At 35.3% G+C, this 25619-nt stretch overlaps 1 protein-coding gene across 8 annotated transcripts in view; it reads left to right on the top strand.

Moving 5' to 3' along the window:
* BTAF1 (B-TFIID TATA-box binding protein associated factor 1) overlaps positions 1 to 25619 on the top strand; it is a 92140-nt gene that overhangs the window by 35392 nt on the left and 31129 nt on the right. For all 8 annotated transcript variants that reach the window (XM_014839428.3, XM_044754156.2, XM_070487167.1 and 5 more), the window contains 8 exons: positions 822 to 946; positions 3421 to 3541; positions 15803 to 15907; positions 17029 to 17178; positions 17467 to 17609; positions 17870 to 18044; positions 19522 to 19725; positions 25076 to 25502. In XM_014839428.3, the coding sequence (XP_014694914.3) occupies positions 822 to 946; positions 3421 to 3541; positions 15803 to 15907; positions 17029 to 17178; positions 17467 to 17609; positions 17870 to 18044; positions 19522 to 19725; positions 25076 to 25502 (1450 nt within the window). The remainder of the gene's footprint in view (positions 1 to 821; positions 947 to 3420; positions 3542 to 15802; positions 15908 to 17028; positions 17179 to 17466; positions 17610 to 17869; positions 18045 to 19521; positions 19726 to 25075; positions 25503 to 25619) is intronic.

Below are 25619 nucleotides of genomic sequence, written 5' to 3'. Positions count from 1 at the left end.
CCTTGAGAAGAAAACAAACATTTCTTTATTTTACCCCTGGTTTTTAGACGTATGAGATTTTTGGTTTTTTTGATTTTTGGGTTTTGGCTTTTGGTTTTTAAATCTGGTCTCATTTTTTGAAGTGCCTGTTTTAAGGTCTGATTTTCTTTTGTATTCTCAGAACCAGAACATGTATATTTGAAAGTGCAGCAAGAACTATTTTAAAAGCTCAAAAGCTAATTTGTCTTTTTGTGATGATTAGTACTGTTTTAATAGTCATGCATTGCTTAATGACAGGAAGACATACTGAGAAATGTGTCATTAGGCGAGTTCATTGTTGTGCAAACATCATAGAGTTAGAACATCATAGAGTACTAAATGGTATAGCCTGCTACACATGTATGCTATATGGTACTAATCTTACGGGATCACCATCATTTATGCGGTCCATCATTGACTGAAACATTGTTATGTGGTTGGTGCATGATTGTATATTAAAATTACTTTATGTAGAGGGTCATGTCTTATTGCGCCCACACTGTATTGTTTAGTTTTTTATGTAGCGTATTGGCCATCTTATTTCCTGAATTGTCTGTCCCATTATGAGCCTGGTTAGGAAGGGACGTGCCAAAGTAGAGTTGAGTGGCATTAAAAAGAGGGGTTAGAGAACTCTGAAAGGCAAATAAGGTCTCCTTCTTGACCTTGCTCAAAACTGGCACTATCCAAGATCATTGAGATTATATATGTTGATGAATCAGTAGCAGTTCCTGGGATATGATTTGGGATAGCTTGTGAATATTTTATATAAAATTAATAACTTTTTTTGATAACTGATCTTATAGGTACCCTTCATTATAAATACATTATGGGATGCTCTTCTGGAACTAGATGATCTAACAGCTTCAACAAATAGTATTATGACTCTTCTTTCATCCTTGTTAACTTATCCTCAGGTCCAACAATGCAGGTAATTATTTCTAATTAGTGGAATAAAGTAAAAAGTGTTTACATACATTTCCAGATAATTAAGCCTGAAAATCAAATGGTCTAGCACCTTTAAGAATACTACTATAAGTTCAGATGCCAAAGCTTGCTATTTTCAGGAGGCCTTTTTTTTTTTTACTCTCTAGCTACTAGTACATTTGGAGCAGGAGCTTAAAAAGGTCATATTCTTTATCCTTGAGTTGCTTCAGTTATATAATTCTTCATCTTGTTCATCCTATAATAATTAACTTTAGAAATATAATCATTGCATATTATTTTTACCTCTAGCCCCAGAATATAGAATTTTAGCCTTATTTAGTGACATTTAGTTAACACTTATCATTGAACATCAGCATTACATTTTCCAAAATTTGCTCCTCTGTGAACTTTTTCTTTGTAATGTTCATTTCAGCTCTTGCCCTTGATTTCAGTAATTATTCATCAAGAAGGGAATACATAATAATGTAATATAATGTCCAAAGGCAGAGATTGGATGAAGCCAAAACTGTAAATCAAAAATTTAAAGTGTCACCTATTTTCCTAACCTGATATTTGAAATGAAGCCCAGCTAATTAATGTATTCCCTACTTTTTCTGGCTCCTGAATGTTATTGTTCCTATTAATAGTACTCTTGGAGATACAGAAGAAAAAATTTGTATGCAACTTTAAAAAATCACAGATGAGAAAATTAGTTGCTATTCTTCAGCCTAGTGAGGGTATTCAGTGAATGTTCATGTGATAATGACTAAGTGATTTCTGACTATTTTCAATGAAAATCATAGATGTATGAAAAACATGTAGAGAATGTTTCAAATAATACTGATCTACTGGTGGTACTTCAACGTTAAATTTAGACTAGTAGGACAGCCCACATGATGGAATAGCAGAATAAGTGCCTGTAAAAGCAAATGAAGAGAAAATTTGAGGTGGTAGTGCATGTATGGGATTTCATAATTTTCAGATGCTTTCATTAGTAATGACAGCTATAAGGATTAAATGAGTTAATCTATGTGAAAGCCCTTCTCAAGCTGCAAAATGCAAGAATTTTAAGTTATCCTAAATCAGAGGTTGGCAAACTTTTTCTGTGAAGGCCCAGATAGTGATATTTTTGGCTTTGTGGGCCATATGATCACTCTCAAAACTACTCAGTTCTGCCATTGTAGCTCAAAAGCAGCTGTAGACAATACATAAAGGTATGAATGCCTGTGTTCTAATAAAACTTTATTTAAAAAACTGAATGGGTTGGATTTGGACTGTAGGCCTTAGTTTGTTGACACCTGTCCTAAATAAAGGACTTAGGACTTTTTAAAAAAATCATCAAGTAGATAGTGTCAGAAAAGCTAGATAATGTAAGAAAATGAAAGAATGTAGTGAAAATTCTATAAATTCAATGTGGAATAATGTAGTTTTTTCCCCCAAAATTGCCTTATTGAAAAATTTGCTTCATATATTGTGATATTTGGCAGATACTTTCCAGCTTATGTAAGAAGAAATGCAGCATGTCATTTGGAGCATGAAGAGTTTCACTATTAACAAGATCTTGTTATAATGCTTTTACATATTTTGAGTCTGTTTTATGTCTGTGTGTGCATGTGTTTAATTTGATAAGTAAATTTACTAAATGTGTAAATAAATGTAAGAAGTGATATTTATACAAAGCTAAAGTAATGAAATAGTATTAAAAGATAGGCCTCCTGAGAGGAACCACAAAAGAACAGACAAATAGTTACACTGACATATTCTTTTTTATTCATACCTTTTGTACAGAGGTGTACATTTCAAATGCTACTTAGAAATCATTTTCTAATTCCAGGTAACTTTTATAAGTGACTCAGGGATGTGACAGGAATCCAAAGTCTAGACGTGGCTTTACTTGTTTCCCCATTTACAATCTAATCTGTGAAAAGGAAGATATTTAAGTTTTCCTAATTTAGTAATGCTAAATCAGGATAACAAATTTCAAAGCTACTACCATACCACCTCTTGCCCATTTGGTATGGAGCAGAGATGGCTTCAAATGGGGATATGAGTTTTGTGCATCTAATAGTTACCTATTGGGGTTACCTGTGGGAAAGGAGTAAGGATTAGCAATCCTGATTTTGTGTAGGCTGACTACCAACTAAAATACATATGCTATTTTCCTGAGTAAGAGCAGATTGAGAATAAGGGCAGTTATGTTGGAAAGTTCTCATTTGATAAAGGTAATTCATGGCATTAATGCCATTGAGGAACCTAATGTTAATATTTCTACTCTTTATGACTATGTTTGCTCCGACTATTCTGGGGCTATAACAGTTTTGAATGAGGCTATTAAATGAATATTTGTATAAAAATTGTAGTATCTTTTTAAAATTCATCAAAAAACACACTGGGTCCACAAGGAAATAGTATTTAGGTAATGTATCAACAATGTTTCAGCAGAGAATGAGTAAGATTAATTTGTGTCTTCTTTGTTAGTATTCAACAGTCACTCACAGTTTTAGTTCCACGTGTCTGGCCTTTTTTGCATCACACTATATCATCAGTTCGAAGAGCAGCATTGGAAACTCTGTTTACTTTATTATCAACACAGGACCAGGTAAGAACTAATAACTATGTATAGTAATCTTGAAGTTTATATAAATTAATTTTATAAAATAAATCTGACCACCATGTTACCCTTGCAACATATCCAAAGATCAGGAGACTGCTGGGCCTAGTAGAAGATGTATGGTGACCATGTAGACACGTAAGAATATAATCACTGTGATGGCAGAAATAGTTTAATATTTTGTTCCAGGTCATATTCCCAGCACTTGGCATAAGGCTTAAATACTTGTCGAATGAAAGATTGGTTGAATAGTCCCTTCCTGTTGAAGACCTGTTATTTAGTCTGTGATTGACTTTTGGATGGTTGGTAGAACCCATCCCAAGTTAGAAGGCTACATTTGAAGCTCTGCAGTATGACTTCTAAAGACTGATGATGAAATTGCTAGGCACTTGCCTCCTCTTAGGCATTGGAATACTCAATCTTAAGAGCATGTTATTTTCATGGGTAGTATACCTCACTGTCACACATTGAAATGCCTATAGAGATCATCCAGGTAGTAGTGTGTGAAGGGAATCTGTGATGAGCTGAGGAGTCCTGGCCCTGTCAAAGGTTTTACATTCCTATTTTTAAAATAACTCTATAGGTCAAGCAAAATACTAGAATTTAGGGAAATATAAAGAATCTACTCTTCTATCATGCTGTTATTTATAGGTACTACAGTTTGAGCCAGTGATCTTTAAAAAGCAGTAGTTAGGGTCGGCCCCATGGCGTAGTGGTTAAGTTTGCGCGCTCCGCTGCAGTGGCCCAGGGTTTTGCCGGTTCAGATCCTGGGCACGGACATGGCACTGCTCATCAGGTCACATTGAGGCGGCATCCCACATGCCACAACTAGAAGGACCTGCAACTAAGATATACAACTATGTACTGGGGGGATTTGGGGAGATAAAGCAGAAAAAAGAAAAAAAAAAAGATTGGCAACAGTTGTTAGCTCAGGCGCCAATCTTTAAAAAAAAAAAGCAGTGGTTAATTTTTTAGACAGTATTACAGTGTGGATAAATGTGTATTTTGTGTTTACTAACCATGTATTTCTATGTTAATTAGGAATATTTCATGTAGAATTGCTTTAATCTGTAGCGTGGTATTGTGTTGTACTTGTGTGAATCAACATCTGTAAATTTGTTTTTGTATTATCTTTTTGGTTTTATCTAATCAGAATCTTCTGAGGAAAAACTGTCAGATCTATTTTGTAATCCTGAGTGGATCAGGCGTGGGCTGATATGACAAAACTGGCATAGGTTCTGAATTTTTATTTCATTTTTGCTTTAGTTTTGTGGGTTTGCCTAAATGTTTCTGATGTAAGTATTCTTAAATTCACTCTGGATAGGGATTTTGAAGTTATCAAATTTATTCTGTTCCCATTGTTCTGTTTTTAATAGCTTTACTTTTAAGAGCAGTTTTAGGGTTCCAGAAAAATTGAGTGAATAGTACATATGCGCCCCCCCACACACACACAGAGTTTCCCCTGTAGTTAACATCTTGCATTAGTGTAATACATTTGTTACACTTGATGAAGCAATACTGATACATTATAAACTAAAGCCCATATTTTGCATTATGTTTCACTCTTTGCATTGTAGATTCTATGGGTTTTAACAAATGTGCAATGATATGTATCCACCAGTACAGTATCATACAGAATAGTTTCACTGACGTAAAAAATGCCTGTATTCCACCTATGTATCCCTCTTTTGCTCCCTCCAAACCTTTAGGAAACACTGACATTTTTATTGTCTCCATAGTTTTGCTTTTTCCAGAATGTCATATAGTTGGAGTCATATAGTATGTAGCCTTTTCAGATTGGCTTCTTTCATTTAGCAGTATGGAATTAAGGTTCCTCCATGTCTTTTCATGGCTTGATAGCTCACTTCTTTTTATCACTGAATAATATTCAATTGTGTGGATGTACTGTAGTTCATTTATTTACCTATTGAATGATATTTTGATTGTTTCCTGTTTTTGGCAATTATGAATAAATTTTCAAACATTCATGTATAGGTTTTTGTGTGGGCATAAGTTTTCAGTGTGCTTGGGTAGATACCAAGGAGCATAATTGCTGGATCATATGGTAAGAGTATGTTTAATTTTATAAGAAAGTGTCTTCCAAAGTGGCTGTGCCATTTTTGCATTTCCACCAGCAATGAATGACAGTTCCTGTTGCTCCACGTCCTTGCTAGCATTTGATGTTATCAGTCTTGTGGAGTTTAGCCTTTCTAAGAAAATAAGTGTGTAGTATGGTATCTCATTCTTTTAACATGCAGTTACCTAATGGTATATGATGTTGAGCATCTTTTCATATGCTTATTTGCCATCTGTGTCTCTTCTTTAGTGAAGTGTCTGTCAGATCTTTTTCCCATTTTTGAATTTTAAGATTTCTTTGTACATTTTGGGTACGAGTCTTACATTGTTTTTTTTAAGCCTCTCGGTTCTTTATAAGGTGATTAAACCACCTGCAGGCTCTTTTTAACTTCCTTTTATGGCTTTTTATTATTTAGTAATATCAACTTAATTTACATTGTTAGGGAATAACGTATTTTATGTAAATGAATTTTCTAAATAATTGAAACATACTGTTTTTGCCATCAGCAATAGTTAACCATTAAAATGATTGACACACTTGATCATCATCTTAAAGTGTATTAAACATAAGTTAATATTTTTTGATGAATCAGTCGCCAGTATTGCTTGTTGGTCATTAGTTTTTTACTGTGTTTATTATGGTATACTGTGGGACTGTTGAGATACATAAGAATCACTGCTTTGGGTGATTGAACTGTTCTTTTTCAGTTGCTTTTTCCTAGTTTTCTTTCTTTTTTTTTTTTAACAGACATTTTATTCACTTCTACAGTGCACTGTTTATTTGATTTTGTTTGTTGTAATGTTTTTTACTTTTACAAATGTTTGCTCTAAAGCAACAGCTAATTTACAAAATTTAAATACCTACTTATCAAAAATACTTTGGAACAACAATCTTGTTCTACAAAAAACTTTTTGGTTGTTATCACAACTATGTTGTGATGGGGAGAGAAATTTTATGGTATAAAGGAATACTAAATTTAATTAACAGTCATGGGAATCAGAGCAGTCACAGTAATACATGATCAGATTTTGTTGTCTCAAGGCCCTCACCCTCCCTAGTATATATTTGGGTCATTTTGGGAAGATCGCAGGATACTTCTTCAAGGAGGGAGTCAGTGCCTGCTATTCTTAGTCCTCAAGCTCCAGAGAGGCAGGGGCCTGAATGATCATGTATTGTTGACGTTATTGGTCATGGTCATTGGTATCAGCAAAAGAACATATCCAGGCCTTCTCTCTGTTTCCTCTTGCCATCCTGCAAAGCTCAGGGTCTGCTCTGAGAACCATTTTAGATCTTAGCAGCAGCACTGTAGAAAGTATGCTCGTCACTCCTTCCACTGCTTCCAGGGATCCAGTACCCCCACCTTCAGATGTATGGCTGCGTGGATCTCTCAGATCCTGTTGTGCCTTATACGGAATCCTCGGTTAATGAATGTCCCTTTGGTTGTAACTTACGGAGTAGAGACTAAGGGAACAGCTCACTCTGCCACGATGCTGACAATCCCTCTTTGTGATTTCTTACTTTTGTTAGTCTTATGATGTGGTGTCTCCTCCTGTGTTTTATAATTTTTACACTTTAGATAAGATCCAAGATTGTTCCAAATCCTCTTCGAAGTTTTTTAGCCCCTCAATGATTGTTGATATTGGCTCTTAAAATTACATGGTTGTGAAAACAGCTTTGTTTTCTGTGATGTTGATTTTTTTTATCCAGGGGTTTTTTCTCTTTTTTTTGGTCTTTTGAATTTGCCTTTACTGGATTGTAAATAAAGGCTTTGGCTCTAGCATATATCAAGAATTGATGATGTTGACTCTTCATCATTTCTTATACCAGAATTCTGTTGTCTTTGTGATTTGTGGGATGTCAGCCACCACTTTGCATAGGCCCTTAATATTTGTTAAATAAATTTGTATAAAATTCTATGCAGGGTGCTCTGGGAATTAAAAAGGAATCCTGGGGCTGGCCCCATGGCTGAGTGGTTAAGTTCATGCACTCTGCTTTGGCGGCCTGGGGTTCTCCAGTTCAGATCCTGGGTGCGGACCTACACACTGCTCATCAAGCTGTGCTGTGGCAGCGTCCCACATAGCAGAACTAGAATGACTTAGAACTAGGATATTCAACTATGTACTGAAACTTTGGGGAGAAGAAAGGAAAAAGAAAAAGGAAAAAACCCTACACGGTTCTTACCTTGGAAAAGTTTACAGTGTGATTATGACAAGACTCTTTACACAGTAAGATTAATAACCTCTGCAAGGAGTTAAATAATGGAACACCAGAATATGAGAAGTACCAGGAAGCAGCACCGAAGGCTGGACTAAGTGCTTAAAGATCAGGAGGATTCAGGTGATAAGGTTAAAAACCAATCTTCCCTGACTTTTATTTAATATCTAATATCTTCAATATGTACTTGTACAAACATCTCATTTTGCTGAGTAGTGTGTCACTTTCAAATTAGGCAGGTATACAGAATGTGTTTTGGAACAAAAGAGATTTTCTAGTCGACTATCTTTAGACATTAAATATCTCCTGCTTCCATATTTCCTTCCAATTATTCTGGTGTGTGCATGATCCTTTATTTTTTGGGTCTTAAGTTTATTGTGTTTCCCATGTCATTTTTAGTTATCTACATCTCTAACTTCTTTTACTCTTCTTCCTAAAAAATTTTTAATGGGGGCAGGCCCAGTGGTGTAGTGGTTAGGTTCGTGTGCTCTGCTTTGGCGGCCCAGGGTTCACTAGTTTGGATCCTGTGTGCACACTTTCACACCGCCTATCAAGCCGTGCTGTGGCAGGTGTCCCACGTATAAAATGGAGGAAGATGGGCACAGATGTTAGCTCAGGGCTAATCTTCCTCAAAAAAAAAATTTTAATGGTATCATTAATGGAATTTCCCCTTGTTTTTGTCTAGCCTCTATCTTCAGAATATCTCTTTGCTGAAAGTCATGCTGTCAGTGAAACTTAATATTGATGCATATAGATTATTTTGTGCTTTGTCACTGCCCTGAGCCTTGCTCTCCAAAATCCTCACCATTGAAGACTTATAGCTATGGCACTTACCACTCACTCTTTAGTACATTCTGCTTTTGGCCCCCATATATATCCTTTACTATTTTTATTTGATTTTTCATTCTGTTTTTTCAAATAATAGTATAAAACTGATTTTTTATGCAGTGAAAAACTTGTTTATTTAATGGTTATTGTTAATCTTGTGATCCCAGCACCATTATTTGCTTTCTGAGAAGATGTCAGAGTAAACCATGTCTGATGCTTTTATCTCTTATTGTATTCCCCTCTCTGGCAGTGCCTGATGGTTGTTACTGCTTGATTCATAGTTACATGCAAACTCTCTTGTAATGCAAGTCCATGATCTCTTATCTGTAGTTTTGAAAACCAAAGCTTTTTTGTAAGTTGGGTCAACTGATAAAACTACTTCTTCGATGGAAAAACTTCACCATTCTGAAGAGAAACTATTTATATGTCTTTATCCTACTTAATGTGCCTATTCACAAATTTTGCTGCAGAAATATTAATACATTTTATTCAGGTGCTGCCTCAGACCCTCTTGAGGATATTACATAATATATAGTATATATAACCTCATTATTATTATAAAATTTGAAAAATTTTCAATTTCAGAACACATTTGGCTCTAGGGAATTTGGATGAGAGATGATAGGCCTGTGGTGATGATAAAATCTTCTCTCACTTTAACTTGCCTTACTTTTTCTGAGCTGCTTTCTCTCACTATGGTTTCCTCTTCAGTGGTTTAATGAAGAGATCCCTTAACTAAACAGAGAATCTGGGTTCTAACTTTGGCTATACCATTTGTTAACTTCATGAACTTAGTTAGGTTTATTTAACCCTCTCATGATAATCTCCACACAGCCTTTTTCAGGGTTATATGGGCCAAGTAAGATAATGTATGTGAAAGTGCTTTAAAAATATTAATACTGTGCAAATATAAATAATACAGAATATAAGAACAATAATAATGCTTCCACTTCTGGGAATTCTTTCCTAACAATTTGGAAGTCTTATTTATATTCTGGGATGTAAGAATGATATTTAATAATAGTAATAATAATCCAAGCTATTATTGAGGGCTTTCTTTATGCTATGAACTATGGTAAGCTCTTTACATGGGGTAACTACTGCCATTCCTATTTTGCAATGAGAGAACTGATGATCAAAAATTAAGAAACTTTCCCAAGCTCACATAGCTACACAGCTCACAATGAGCAGCTCCACTCAGATTCAGATCCAATTCTAGCTGACTTTCAGCTTTTAATTTTAAATGGAGACAAAATGGATTAAGTGTCTATTGAATTGCTTTCCCACTTCTGAATATGAAGTCATCTTACATGCAAAGTGAAAAAATGAACCTCATCTTTAAATTACTAGTAGCTCTGTTCTGGTTTCAATATCTGATTTGTCAACCTATTCCTCTCAATAACTCCAGGGTAATTTGGTGAGGCTAAATGTGGCTGTAGCTCAGTACATCAGTACCTTTTAAAGACAGATGCCTGTGTTCCCTTGAAAGTATTCTGATTATCTTTAGTAACTTTTTGTTTTGTTTTGCTTTTTGAAACCAGAAGACTTTATAAGGAAGATGTCCTTAGGCTTAAAATTTATCCCATTGTAAGTATGTATGCAGGTATGCATCTCTAAAATGTCCTTAACTACAGTTATTTAGAAAATTTGATTTTCATTAGACTTCTCCATGACATACCATGGCATCTGTGAAAATAAATTGTTTAATACCTGTGCCTTTATCTGTGGTGTTAACATGTAAAAGTATTGGCAAGCCTGACTTCTTGGGGAGCATGAAATAAGAACTCTTAAGCAAACCAAATTAGTTTCATTTGGTAATGACTTAGAATCAAGGTGTAACTTTTTTTGCTAAACTAGCAGCTTGGCAATCAAAGTGAAAGAATTTACCACTTGTTTTTCCTTTCTGTGTTGTCTCTTTAGCCCATGACTGTGTTTATACATGCAAGATTATGTTTATGAATGTATATGTCTATCAGTGAACTACTTTACTGGAAAATCTAGATTAACTAGTGTTGATAACTGCTAACTTTTGTAGCTACAACTTTGACTCCATGATCTAGAAAGATATGCTTCTGGACTTTAATATCTTATTTAGTCATGTTTTGCTGGTTGGGTCAACTTTTCCATTGCACTTGCATCAGTCATTTTGTGAGTCATTCTAAAATTTCAGTTACCAATACATACAGCATTGACTTTTTTTTTTTTTTGGTCAAAATTGTAATTTATTTATTTTTACTGAGGTATAATTGACATACATTAAATTACTTTTAGGTGTACAACATAATGATTCAATATTTGTGTATATTGTGAAATGATCACCACAATAAATCTAGTTAACATCTGTCACAATACACAGTTATCCAATTTTTTTTCTTGTGATGAGAACTTCTAAGATCTACTCTCTTAGCAACTTTCAAATATGCAATGCAGTATTGTTAACTAGTCACCATGCTGTATATTACATCCTCATTTACTTATTTATTTCATAACTGGAATCATAGCTTTTTAAAAAATTATTTTATTGAAGTCAAATTGGCTTAAAAAATTTCAGATGTACATCACAATATTTCAGGTGTACATCACAATATTTTACTTTCCATACAGCATTGACTTTTGTTTGAAAGGCAAGCTTTAGCATGAAGCTTATATTCAGCATGAAGACATACATGGGATTGAGTTGGAATCTGAGGCATACTTCATCTAGGATGTAAGAAAATTTAACATGCATATGTAGAGAAGGAAAGAAAAACAAAAGAACAGACTTGACTAAGACTTTGGCATTAGAGATCATTAGCACAATTAGACTTTGGCCATATTTTGTAAAGATACTAAAAAGGGAGAGCATGGGCCAGCCCCCAGTGGCATAGTGGTTAAAGATAAGCTCGCTCTGCTCTGGCGGCCCAGGTTTGGTTCCTGGGTGCACAACCACACCGCTTGTCTGTCAGTGACCATACCGTGGCAGCAGCTCACATTTAAAAACAAAGAGGAAGATTGGCAACAGATGTTAACTCAGGGCGAATCTTCTCCAGGAAAAGGAAAAAAAGGTAGGGGAGAGCAAAATTTAAATCTCTGGTTGACTTTCAATAAATGTTGATTAGACAAACGGATAGAACAGGTTATTATAAATTGTCTAAATATAGAGTTGGAGGGGGTTTTTTTGGCAGTGGGCCAAAATAGGACTTCAGACCAAATTAGTGGAAAAACTCAGTGTGATTCATCACTTTGTTATAGCTTCTTTGCAGATCTTCTTCCCTGCAACCCCAAATCACTTGATATGGAGATAGAAATGTTGATGAATTTCCCTACAGGCAGGAATCAGGTCTTCATGGTAATGATGATCAGGTTGCTACTTTTTTCCATGTCTACACATTTTTGTGGGAATGCTTGTGTGAAAATAAAAGAGGGGGCATAGCAAAAGGATACTGGCAAAATCTTACCCCACCTAAGATGCCAATCTTCCCAGTTAGTGATTTATTACCAACTACAATTGTGGAAAATCTTGCATATTACCAACTATCCCCTGTGACTTGGACCATTTCCCATAAGCACAATGGATTTATTCAACAAATATTTTAGTACCTACTGTGTGCCTACAATTTTCTAGATATTGATCAGTACCAGACAAGGTCTCTGTCCTTCTATAGACCTTAAAACAGGACATTAAACAAGATAGAGAAGACAACTAGACAAGCTCTAATATCATAATGCGGTAAGTGTCTGATAGGGGAAGTAGGCAGTGCTATTGGATCCTAGCAAGTGAGGTGAGTGAAAGTCAGGGAACATATCCTGCTAAAAGTGAAGTTTAAGCTGAGACCTAAAGGATGAGTGGAATTTAACCAGATAAAGAGCAGCATAAGAATGAAAGGAAGGAACAGTATGTGAAACTCTGGAAGCAAGAGAGAGCATGATGGCACTAAAGAGGAAGTGAAAGGAAATTGATGTGCTGGAGAGTAGAGTGTGAGGGAGTCTACATGGCCAGAAGTTTCACCTTGATTTTCAGTTGCAGTGAAATATCTGATAGTCTTGTTTCTGTTTGTCATTAATTCTCTTTATTCTGAGTCCCAGGAAGGCAGAACACAGGAGGGAACATCAGTCTGAATAAAGAAGCTAGGGAGAGACTACCCCATTCAAATCACATTAAATAATGTCAGTTATTTCCCTGAATTAATTCCTGCAAATCCCCTCCCCTCCATATAATCTTCACTACAAAAATGTTGGGGACTACTTTTAGCACTAACATGAAGTGCTAATATTGTGTGAATCGTTTAACACAAACCAAAAGAATTTTCTTAAAAGCTCTCTTAAAACATGAATTCCGGGGCTGGCCCCATGGCTGAGTGGTTAAGTTTGCGTGCTCCGCTGCAGGCGGCCCGGTGTTTCGTTGGTTCAAATCCTGGGCACGGACATGGCACTGCTCATCAAACCATGCTGAGGCAGCGTCCCACATGCCACAACTAGAAGGACCCACAATGAAGAATATACAACTATGTACCAGGGGGCTTTGGGGAGAAAAAGGAAAAAAATAAAATCTTTAAAAAAAGAAACAAAAAAACATGAATTCCCTTATAACTTAAGTTGTAGTAGTCCAGATATAGTTAATTTAAACCTGGTGAAGTAAAGAGTCTGGTAGGAATTTTTCTGTATTTTAGTTTACACTGTGCTGGACTAATACTAAACAGTCATCAGAGTTTTCCAGACTTTGCCTAAGATTAGGGGGGAAATTTTTGATTAGTACAGTGCTAGTTAGTAGCACACTAAAAGTCCATTGACTATTTAAAAAAAATTTGAGGAGGGGAATCCCAAGGTGGATAATCTCTAAAGGACTAAAAATACTACACTCCTCAATGCGTCCCCACTCTCCTACCAATGCAATTAAATAAACCTATAAATACAAAGCAACAGCGTTAGTTTACCTGCCTAAATCAATGCCTACTGGAAGACAAGCACAAAATTAATGAAAACAGGTGGGACAACTTTTGTATTTGCAAGAGACAGATTGTCCCTAGATGGGCCAAACTATACCTTGTGATCTTTTAAGATAGTAATAATAGTTAAAGCCATGTTACTTTTGCAACCATATCTAAAAGGAGATACTTACACGATATTCAAGTGGGCCGCATTTGACCTACAGATGTTTTCTCGGCTGTATCTTGTATTTTCTGCTAAGCAGACTTTATGCTTTGTTACTTGAGAATCCGTATTTTTCAATACTAGTTCCTGTGATGACGTTGACCTATGTATTCTGGGGTGGGTTTTTTTGTTTGGTTGAGTTTTTGTTTTCTCTTTGTTTTTTAAATTTTATTTGTTTTTCTCTTTATTTTATTTATTGACTTTACTTTTTAGAGCAGATTTAGTTAACATCAAAATTAAATGGTAAGTCACAGAGAGTGCCCATATACCTTCTCATCCAACCCCAAACACAGCTATTCCCACCACTAACCTCCCGCACCAGAGTGGTACATTTGTTATAATCAATGAACCAACATTGACACATCATTATCAACCAAGTCCATAATTACATTAAGTTTCACTCTTGATATTGTACATTCATTCTATGGGTTTTGACAGATGTATAATGACATCTCTCCACCATTATTCTATCATACAGAATAATTTCTTTACCCTAAAACCCCCTCTGCTTTATCTGTTCGTCCGTTCCTCCCCCTGGTTGTTTTTAATAAAGTAGCAATTACTAGAGTAAAAAAGCTTGTAGCCTGAGAAGACTGCTATGGTTTATATCACATTTATTGTTTATAAATATAGGGGGGAAAATCTTCCTCTATAGATGTGGCTTTGGGATCTACAAGCAACTATTTGGATTTCCAATGAAAAGGTTGGGGTGGGTTAAGAGAGGTGGTAGGTATGATTGGGGAAAATCAGAAATAAGAGATTATAAAAGAGTAATCTTAAATTAGTTGCTTACTGCTATTACAGTCTTCCCAATTCTGTTAAGATTGTCCCTAATTCTCTCCGATGAGAAAAGAGAGCTTTTCTTCTTCCCAGCTTTCCTTCCCCTTTCAGTGAAAAGTAGTTAAGGCATAGCAAATCAGTGATTAGGCTCCCCAGCTGATGATTTTGTAGTCTGTTTTAAACTTCTTTCAAACCATTTTGAGAACATATATCCGTGGTCCTGTCTTTGTCATTAGTTTTCCATTGGCTAGAAAATTATAGGTACCTTTCTGGAATTTCAGTTAAAATTTTCTGATTTCTCTTTAGTCTCTTCCAGACAAAATATTTTTTGCCTAAAAAATTACTATTGGTACAATTGGAAGTGGGTGATAGGTACCATGAACTAGTTACTAGAATTTTTCTGTTGACCAGTCTTATTTTAGTGAGCTTGTCATCATTTGAATAACAATAGACAACACATTAGATTCCTTTTCTGAGAACTCTGGGAACACACAGATACTTGGTTAGGCACTATTTGATTTTTTGATTTGGGTGGGCTTTTGAATTGTTGAAAAATTCCTTAGTTTGAGGTTCTAAACCTGGACTTATGGGAATCCCTAAGCCCTCTGAAACTGGAAGCAAAAAGTTATGCCTAAGTATGTGTATAATTGTAGTTTTCTAAGGAAAGCGTGTGCATAATTTTCATCAGATTTTCAAAGGGTCCCTGATTCAAAATAGATTAAGAACCTTTGCCTTTAATTTTGTAGTGAACTCAAAGTAGAATTTTCTAGGTTGGATATTATAATTCATTACTTGCCTTACTGGTGAGCACATAGAACTTAATCTCTGGTCCTCCAGCACAGCAGTAGTAATCTGATCATTTTTCAAATTTGCATGACAAAGCAGTGATATATAATATAATCAAGGGAATGTTGGTGGTTAGAGTTTGCTTCCATATGGAGGATTTCAACTTATCTGATGCAAAATTCAGTGTTGTTAATCATAATGAGACTCTCTCTAGCTTCCCAGTGATTATGCCATTTAACTTCTTTAAATCATTGGAATAATAACTATGGTACTGTTACTCCAAAATCTTGTCAAAATTTATTACACTTGAACCTTTTTGATAAAGCCATATAGTCTTTTCATGGTAATACTTCTATTATTTGACTTAGAGCTCTTCAAATAAGCTAATACCCAAGAAATATATGCTATATCTTTGATTTTGTTTTTATTTTCAGAACTCTTCATCTTGGCTTATACCTATCCTGGCTGATATGCTGAGACACATTTTTCAGTTTTGCGTTTTAGAAAGCAGCCAGGAAATTCTGGACCTCATTCACAAGGTACACAGTGAATATATCTGTACTCCTTTTCCCAGTAACTTGGATAGCTCTTTTTAAATGTTCATAATTGCTATACTGTTGTTGGTCAGGGATTTTAAGAAATTAGAAATCATTCAAGAGATTTGAAAAGTCTGGAGATGTGCAAGATGAGACAAGGAAATAGGCTTCTTATGGAATATAATACTTAAGTCCTGGTTGGTCATGCTTCCTCCTCTGATTTTGTGAACTACTAAGCAAGTGTTTTAAGTACTTTCTGATAGTCTCATTACAGAAAATAAAATGAAAAACTGCTTTCCTCCATCGCTTATTTTGCTATTTATCAGTATGCTTATTGATCCTGCAAAGTATCTTTTGGTATTTATTGGTAATATATAGAGTCTGATTGTCATAGTTTAAACTTGTACCTTTTTCCCATACTTAGCAAGATTGCTCATATGTGTTAGGATTGTTAAAGAAGAGCCATTTGATGTATTCAATAATATTTAGGGGGGGAAATGGCACTGTTGTACCTTTAAAACCTGTTAAGTTAGTGTGCAATTATTGGCCTCTGGGGTGGCTCATTGTTAACAGCCTTGGATTAACAGTGGTGGTATTTCTACATTGCGGGTCCCCGCCCATTTAATGTTAGGATTCAAGAAAGGTACCTTAGTGAGTAAGATCATGAATCAAGACTTACACTGTTTTGAATTTATATTAGGATATTAGCACCTCTAAATTTAAAGGATATTTATCAGGAGTTATATCTTGGAGTGTGTGTTAAACACAGGACTGCATTACTATTGAACTTTATGATATATACAAAGTATTTCAGTGACTTATTGAGATTTTGACAACTCTGTTATTTTCATGAGTAGCTTTTATTTTAAATGATTTTCATAAAATACTGAAGAAAATTCTTTGTATTCCTTTTTTTAAAAAGTTTCTTTTGTATTACTTTTATTAGTATACAAACTTACCAAAAAACAGTATTTAAAAATAAGCCTCTATATTGAATTTTAAAATTAACCTCCATGCTATTTCTTACTTATTTTTTTCAATTCAGTATCCCTAAAAATAAATATTAGGCTTTACTAGCCCTTACTAGAAAAACTTCACTTTCTTGATCCCCTTTCACCCTGTAGGTTTGGATGGAATTATTGAGCAAGGCTTCAGTTCAGTATGTAGTAGCAGCTGCTTGTCCGTGGATGGGTGCTTGGCTTTGCTTAATGATGCAGCCTTCTCATTTACCTATTGATATAAATATGTTGCTGGAAGTGAAAGCTAGAGCCAAGGTAAGTGTAGAGGGACATAATGTATTTGTATGTTCAGCTCATAATTATTAATTTGATAACCATATAAGAAATCTGTATTGCTTTATTATAGGTGTGATTTCATTAATTTAACAAAAGGAGAAATTATTATTTAGTTAGGTCCTTGACAAAATGCATAGTAATTTTTATCCATTAAAATTATGTGAAAAGAACTAGTTTATTGGGATTATAACAAATGAGAGTATTTTTTTTGTTGCCTATTAACTTTTAATGATTAATCTTTATTTTTTTTTTCCTCGTTCCCTCCAGGAAAAAACATGTGGTAAAGTGCGCCAAGGCCAAAGCCAGAGTAAAGAAGTACTTCAGGAGTACATTGCAGGTGCAGACACTATCATGGAAGACCCCACTACAAGGGATTTTGTGGTTATGCGGGCCAGAATGATGGCAGCCAAGTGAGTATTCCTAAATTCAAAAGTAATTTAACCAAAGATTCCTCTGATATGTCTGTCAGTCCTTCCTCCATCACACTGGTTACAGAGGAAGAAAAAATTAAAGTGAAGAAAACATTTTTAATTTTTTTGAAGTTTTAGATAAGATTTCTATCTTTTTATGAAGAGAAGATAGGAGTTATGTCTTCCTTGGGAAAAGTTACAGCTTCAATAGGGGGACCTTGAAGTAATTTCTATAGTAACTTCTTTTTTCTACCTCTTAGATTGTTAGGAGCACTTTGTTGCTGTATTTGTGATCCAGGTGTAAATGTGGTAACCCAAGAAATTAAACCAGCTGAATCCCTTGGCCAGTTACTACTCTTCCATTTGAACTCCAAATCTGCCTTACAGAGAATTAGTGTTGCTTTGGTAATCTGTGAATGGGCTGCTTTACAAAAGGTAAGATTTTTCCCAAAAAGTAATGAAGACAAATTGAGTAAACCAATTTCCATTAGCTGTTAGGATTATTTTCATTATATTTTACAAACAGAAAAGTGAAAATTTTCTCTGTATAAAAATCCAACACTTTATAGACAAGTATTCCAAATTATATTGAAACATTGTTTCTGTCCTCTTTGCCTTTAACCCTATACTTTTTTCTTAGAACCCTCAGTCTTGTACTTGAGACTACTAGCTATGCCCATACTTATTTGATCTTGGTCCTACAATCTGTTAAGAAATGTCCCTCTCTAGAAAACATGTGTATATATGGAAATGGCCCAGAACTGTTGGTCATTCATTCCTCTATAGTATCTCTCTCAGATATATCATTGAAAACTACGAAAGACAAGAGGCTTTGAGTAATAGAGATCTATTTGCATGAGTAGTGGCAAGGGCAGAATTTTTGGTCACAGGAAGAATAAAATCTCCACATTTAAACCAAAATCTTCATGTTTCCAAATAAGCCATTCCCTTGCAGCCCCTTTCACTTTTAACACCTAGTAAGATTTTGTGTAAGGCTTGCTTCTGTAAATCAAAGAAACTTCCTGCTGGCTTTGTTTATTCCATTGTCTGGAATTCTGGAAATTTAACTGTCTGCACTTGCTGTGAGAGTTGCTTGTTACTGCCTCTTAGCAGTTTGTCAGAGCTGTGTCTAAAAGTAATTGAGCCATGCTCTATTGAACTGAGACCCTAACTTTGCCTCTGGAAAGAAGCAAGGCTCATCTGTTTTTAGGCAGGACTCGGTGTGCTGGAGAGGCAGTGATGCTGTGTTTTTGTGCCTCTCAGACTCAGCAGCAAGTGTTGACAGTTCGGTTTCTGGACCCTCACAGAGCTTCTCTGGACTTACTCTGTGAAGCCCAGGCTGATCACCCAGATCCCACAGAACCCCTCATGGCTCACCACTGAGGCCATTCCCCCTCTGGTTGGGCAGGCAACCACCAGAGAGAGTGGGAAGGGTTAGTTAAATTTGGGGGCAGGTGAGTAGCTTTTAAATTATATATCCATTTCTACAGTATGGCATGTGAAGCTGTGGGTTCAACTCTTAAGAAATCTAATAATGAGTTTTTAAATAACATTTTTAGTGCATGCTAAGTGTTCTTTTCTGATTGATTTCTTTTTATAGTTACATATTTTTAAATCTATGCTATATATAAACTTGGAGTAAATTTAAAGTAAGAGTAGTTAGGAGGAAAATTTGATGGAATTGTAATAGTTCTGTGTGCATGTTCTGTAGTCATTCATATTAAAATTTTAGAGCAGTTTGAGTGTGATACCTTTTCTTTGTGCAACTAACGATATTGTTCTGGGAGATAACAGAACACAGACTCAAAATCAATAGGAATGTAGAACTTGGTAGTTTGCAAGTGAAAATTTATGCATCTCTAGAATTATGTTTATATGTTTGCCCTGAATATTGCTGTCTGTTATGTTTTAGGAGTGTAAAGCTGTTACCCTAGCTGTGCAGCCACGTTTACTTGATATCCTTTCAGAACATTTGTATTATGATGAAATTGCCGTTCCGTTCACGCGAATGCAGAATGAGTGTAAACAGCTTATTTCGTCATTAGCTGATGCACATATTGATGTTGGTAATAGAGTAAACAACAATGTTTTTACAATAGATCAAGCTAATGACCTGGTGAGTAAAGAAGTAACTTTCTTAATTTTAGATAGAGCATGAAATAAAGATTAGAAATTTGTCATGTCATGTTTACCACAAAAACACTAATTTGTTGAATCTATTTTTGGCTTGGTAGCCTGTCATCCGTACCCTTTAGAAGAGTTATTTCGTTATATTGACTTTTCTTGAAATAAGAGGATGGAGGAGGAATTTTTTTTTTTTACTCAGATTCTGACAAACCAATGCACCTAGTAGAAAAAGCTGTTACATTTTTCGTCATTTTTTCAGTTTTGGTTAAAACTGGCAGAGTACAGGGAAAACCACTTCTGTACATTCCTGAGTATTTCTCCTCCCCCCTCCTGACTTATAATGAAAATATTCAACCATAAAGAAAAGGTAAGAGAATTACACAACGAACATTCCTATACCCACCAACTAGATTCCACAGTTAACGTTTTACTAAATTTGCTTTGTCACGTATGTATGCAACTATCTACCCCTCTATTCAACCATCAATTCATCTTATTTTTTAATGCCTTTCTAGGTAAGTTGCAGATAGCAGTATACTTCAGCATATGTATATCATTGAAATTTAGTATTGTGGTTTTTTTGCTTCTTTTTGAGGTAAAATTTATATATTATCAAGTGTACAAATCTTAAATGAAGCAATTGATTAATTTTAACAGAAGCATATACCTATGAAACCCAAACCCTATCAAGATACAGACAGTACCATCACCACTTCCCAGTCAATCTCTGCCTCTCCCTGCCCTCAAGTAACCATTGTTCTGATTTTTTCCTCCATCATGGATTACTTTTGCCTGTTCTGGAATTTCATATAAATGGAATCATACACTCTGTGCTGTTTGGTGTAAGGGTTTTTTTCAGCATGATGTTCTTTAAATTTCATCCATGTTGTTATATCTATAATAATTCATTCTTTTTTATTGCTGAGTTTTCTTCCATTTTATATGAATATTCGACAGTTGGTTTAAGCCTTTCTCCTGTTGATAAACACTTAGGCTCTTCCAAGTTTTTGGCTCTTATCAACAGAGCTGCTGTAAACATTTTGTACAGGTCTTTTATAGACATATATTTTCATTTCTCTTAGGTAAATACATAGGAATGGAATTGCTGGGTCGTAGGGTAGATGCTTACTTAGTTTTATAAAAAAATTGCAGACCTTTTCCCAAAATGGCTGTATCATTTTATCGTCTAACTAACAATATGTGAGAATTCTGGTTGCTCCACATAATCACCAACATTTGGTGTGGTTATTTCTTTTAGTTTTAGCAATTCTGGTGGTTGTGTGATCGTGTTCTTGTGGTTTTAATTTGTGTTTCCTTGATGATTTAATGTGTTCAGTGCTTTTTTATGTCTTATTGGCCATTTGTGGATCTTCCTTTCTAAAATGTTTGTTCAAATCTTTTGTCTATATTTAATTAGATTCTGTTTTTATTATTGAGTTGTAGGAGTTCTTTATATATTCTGATACCAATCGTTTGTCAGATAGATGCTTTCTGAATATTTAAGTCTAATTTATCAATTGTTTTCTTTTATGATTACTGTGTTATGTGACCTAAGTACCTTTTCTTATCTCCAAGTGGCAAAAGTATTCACATATATATATTTTTTTTACAACTTTGTGGTTTTAGCTTTTATAATTAGATATTTAACATGCATACTGAATTAATATTTATGTACAGTGTAAAATTAGTTGAAATATAAGTGTGGGTCTCTATCTAGGCTCCGTTTGTTCAATCTCTTTGTTTCTCCTTATGCCAGCACCAGTGTCTTGATTACTATACTTAGTAATACTGTACTTAGCTTTGTACTAAGTCCTTGAGGTTAGGTGTTGTAAATAAGTTTGTCCTTATTTGAGCCACTTCATTTGTGTTGTTCCCTGTGAAATAGCAGTCTTCATTTCTTATGCCCCTTTGTAATTAAAAAATACCGTAGTTGAAATTTTTTCTTTTCACCTGTGAAGGAAAGCAAAAATTGCTATTTTTTTCTGAGTTGTTCTTTTATAAAGTTCTTTTTCTAATTGTTGTTGTATAATTTCTCCTTTTCACCCCCCCCCCCCCCCCCCCCCCACACACACACCTTTTTGAGCGCCTGGAATAAAATCTCAAATTTCTGTATGGTCTGGGTTCCCTTCCTGCTATTTCTGGCAATGTTTCTTTTTAAAGCTAGCAAATGGCCCCTTTCCCAAGCTTTTCTTATTCAAACTTTTTACTCCCCAATGAAACTACTGTTCTGTCTCATCAACTTCATTAGTCCAGCGGTTTTGACCTGGGATATCAGAATCTCTGGAAGAGAGTATTTGAGAGAAGGGCAATTTCAAAAGGTTAGTCTTGGCCTTGGCTAAGAGCCACTGCCCTCTGTATCTTTCATTGAATCCCTATTCTTCTCTTGCTTGCCAAATATAGGCTTTTCCCTAAGGCCTTTCTTTGTCTCTCACCATTCTCACAATTTAGTTTTTATCTATGTGCTATCCTGTCTTCTCTTGATGTTTTGTGTTCTTCTATTAGGCCTTTTTACTTGGACATCTTACTGTCACTTCAAACTTAACACAACCAAAACTGGAATTTTTTTTTTTTTAACAAAAAGTGCCCTTTTTATGCAGTCACAAATCTAGTTAACGTTGCCTTTCAAAAAATCTCATATGTTTATCCTGTCTCTGTTTCTGTTGCCACAACCCAGTCAAAGGCATTAGTACTTTATGACTAGGTCCTGACTCATCTCTAAGGCTCCAGGCAGTCTCTGGTCCATTTTGTCCTGCATGCTGTGTCAGACTAGTAAAGTCCGTTAGTGCCACTCTGAACACATCCTTCCCCTGCTTAAAAACATTATTTTCTTTTTCCTTGATTTTAGTTTTTCCATTCTTATTTTCAACACCTTCTCTAAATTCCTCATTTCTTTTCTCCTCATTATTTCTCAAACTTCTTCCACTTAACCCTAGTTCGCTTTCCTCTTGCAGAAGTGTACCACTCTCTCGCTTCTGTGTCAGAACTCCTGTTTTCTTTTGCCAGGAATTCCCTACCCTTAACCCTCTGTTCTGATCCCAAGTTCATCTCTTGACATTCCTCCATCTGCACCCAGTGCTCAAGGTATGGTAAGCTATTTTCAGTTCCTTGGACAAGGCCTCGCTTTCCACTCCCTATCTCACTCTGTTTGCCGGGATGCCCCTACAACTTCTGATTTAGCTGTTCTTAAAAAACCCAGCACAGGGGCTGGCCCCGTGGCCGAGCGGTTAAGTTCGTGCGCTCCGCTGCAGGCGGCCCAGTGTTTCGTTGGTTCGAATCCTGGGCGCGGACATGGCACTGCTCATCAGACCACGCTGAGGCAGCGTCCCACATGCCACAACTAGAAGAACCCACAACGAAGAATACACAACTATGTACCGGGGGGCTTTGGGGAGAAAAAGGAAAAAATAAAAAAATTAAAAAAACCAAAAACAAAAAAAACCCAGCACAAGTGTTAAGTTTCTCTGGCAAGCCTCCACTAATTTTGTCACCTAAGAAGACTTAAGCAACCCATGTGCTCCCATAGCAACTGGCACTTAACCTAAATTCTCTGTTATATTGTCTTAATTGTTTACTTATATATATATATCTCCCACACTAGTCTCTGCATTTTTTTGAGTGTATCAAGACACTGATCTTACTCATCTTTTAGTATTAATAAATATATGTTGAATGAGTGAATTGGGGGTAATTGGAAAGCTTTTCCTGAGCTGCCTGGAATCATTGAAAATTGACAGAAGCATAGTGTATTTAGGACAATGTTTTTAAACTTTTAACAGTGAAACCCTGTTTCAAATAAATCTTATGCAGAACTCAAACAAAACAGACAAAACAAAGTGGAATGTGATATGTAATCATGTTTCTTTGTAGTGAGCAGATCGACATGGTCAAGCAGATATAGCTCAATTTAAAGCCTTTGGTATTTTGTAATGATAACAGACCATCTTATTTGTGTGCCTATTTTGTTTTTCATAATAAGAGGCCAGTATTATCAGTCTTGTCCATAATCTAAGATTTAGATTTAGAATCATTTCTAAGTCTGAAAAATTAGGCTCTCCATTGAAAAAAAACTTAAATTCTTCAGTGTTTCAGGCTTTTCTGAGCCATATTGATCAGACTGATCTATTTATGGAGCTTCTTTATGATTCCAGTTACCTATCAAACAAGAAGACTTTGTTATTTAAGCCATCACAAAATCTTTAGATGGTAATTTAAAAAACATGCCCACACAAAAACTTGTACATAAATGTTCACAGCAGCATTATTCATAATAGCTAAGAGGTGGAAACAACCCAAACCTTCATCTACTAATGAATGGATAAATACAATGTGGTATATCCATATAGTAGGATATTATTTGGCAAAAAAAGGGAATGAAGTACTGATATGTGCCACAGCATCAATGAACTTTGAAAGTGTTATGTTAAATGAAAGAAACCAGTCAGAAAAGATTACAATATTGTATTAGTCCATTCATATGAAATATCCAGAATAGGCAAATCTATAAAGAGAGAAAGTAAATAAGTGGTTACATAGGGCTGGGAGGAAATGAGGAATGATTGCTAATAGGTATAAATTTTATTTTGGAGATGATGAAAATGTTCTAAAATTGTGATGTTGCACAACTCTGTGCATATAATTAAAACTATTGAATTGTACACTTTAAATGGTGTATTATATGTGAATTATATCTCAATAAAATTGTTTAAAAAGTTGTATTGAACAGTCTTTTAATGGGATTTGTAAAGTACTGAGACAGCTGTGGTAATTGAAGAATTAATGGTTATTGAACCATTTTCTCCCCCACGCCCCCTGCCCCCCCCCCCCCCCGCCATTACCTGGGCATTTTCACCAGAAGGGAAGTGAAAGAAAAAAATGAAAATAATCCAGTTAGCAACACTTAGCCCCTTAGTAACAGCTACCCTAAAAGTTTTTGAGTTGAAGAATATTTTTCTGTAAAAGGAAGTTTATGAGTTTTGGTATTCCTTAATTAACAGTTAGTTGATATTTGCTTATAGCTGTCTCATTTCACCAAAGTACTATGTGGGTGTTGAGTGTGATTTTCTCTCAAACTTATTAGATGTATTTAAAGGATAGGTCATTTTGTTCTTCTCAAGGGACTGTATCTTAAAGAATATAATGCTAATATTAAATTAAGGCAAATTAAAATGAAGTTTAGTTGGGAGGTTTTAGACATTTATTTAGTTTACTGAATGTTAAAATAATACTAGATATTGTGAAACTTAAGATTGAAACAGAAAGCTTGCTGTCTGCCCTTTAGGAGTTTATAGGCTATTTGGGGTTGATGTCATTAATTATTTTTAATTTCTCTTTTTTAATAGGTCACTACTGTTTTTAATGAAGTCACATCATCTTTCAAATTAAATCCTCAAGTGTTACAGCAGTTAGATAGTAAACGACAGCAGGTCCAAATGACAGTTACAGAGACCAACCAGGAGTGGCAAGTGTTGCAGTTGAGAGTGCATACTTTTGCTGCATGTGCGGTTGTGAGCTTGCAGCAGCTTCCGGAGAAATTAAATCCTATCATAAAACCATTAATGGAGACAATTAAAAAAGAAGAGAATACACTAGTGCAAAACTATGCGGCTCAGTGCATAGCCAAACTACTTCATCAGTGCACAACAAGGACGCCCTGTCCCAATCCAAAAATTATTAAGAACCTCTGTAGCTCACTTTGTGTGGACCCGTATCTAACTCCTTGTGTCACATGTCCAGTACCAACACAAATTGGCCAGGAAAATTCTAAAGGTATATATCTAAACTTTCATTTTCATTTACTTATAGGTATAATTTAAGCACAAATCCACTTGATGTTAGAGCTTTTTCCCATTTTGAGAGAATTTGCACATATTGCTAATCAAATCA

The sequence above is a fragment of the Equus asinus genome, chromosome 2 (genome assembly GCF_041296235.1).
Source record: "Equus asinus isolate D_3611 breed Donkey chromosome 2, EquAss-T2T_v2, whole genome shotgun sequence".
Lineage (NCBI taxonomy): Eukaryota > Metazoa > Chordata > Mammalia > Perissodactyla > Equidae > Equus > Equus asinus.
The sequence above is the reverse complement of the archived record's forward strand: the minus strand, read 5'-3'. Positions and strand labels throughout refer to the sequence as shown.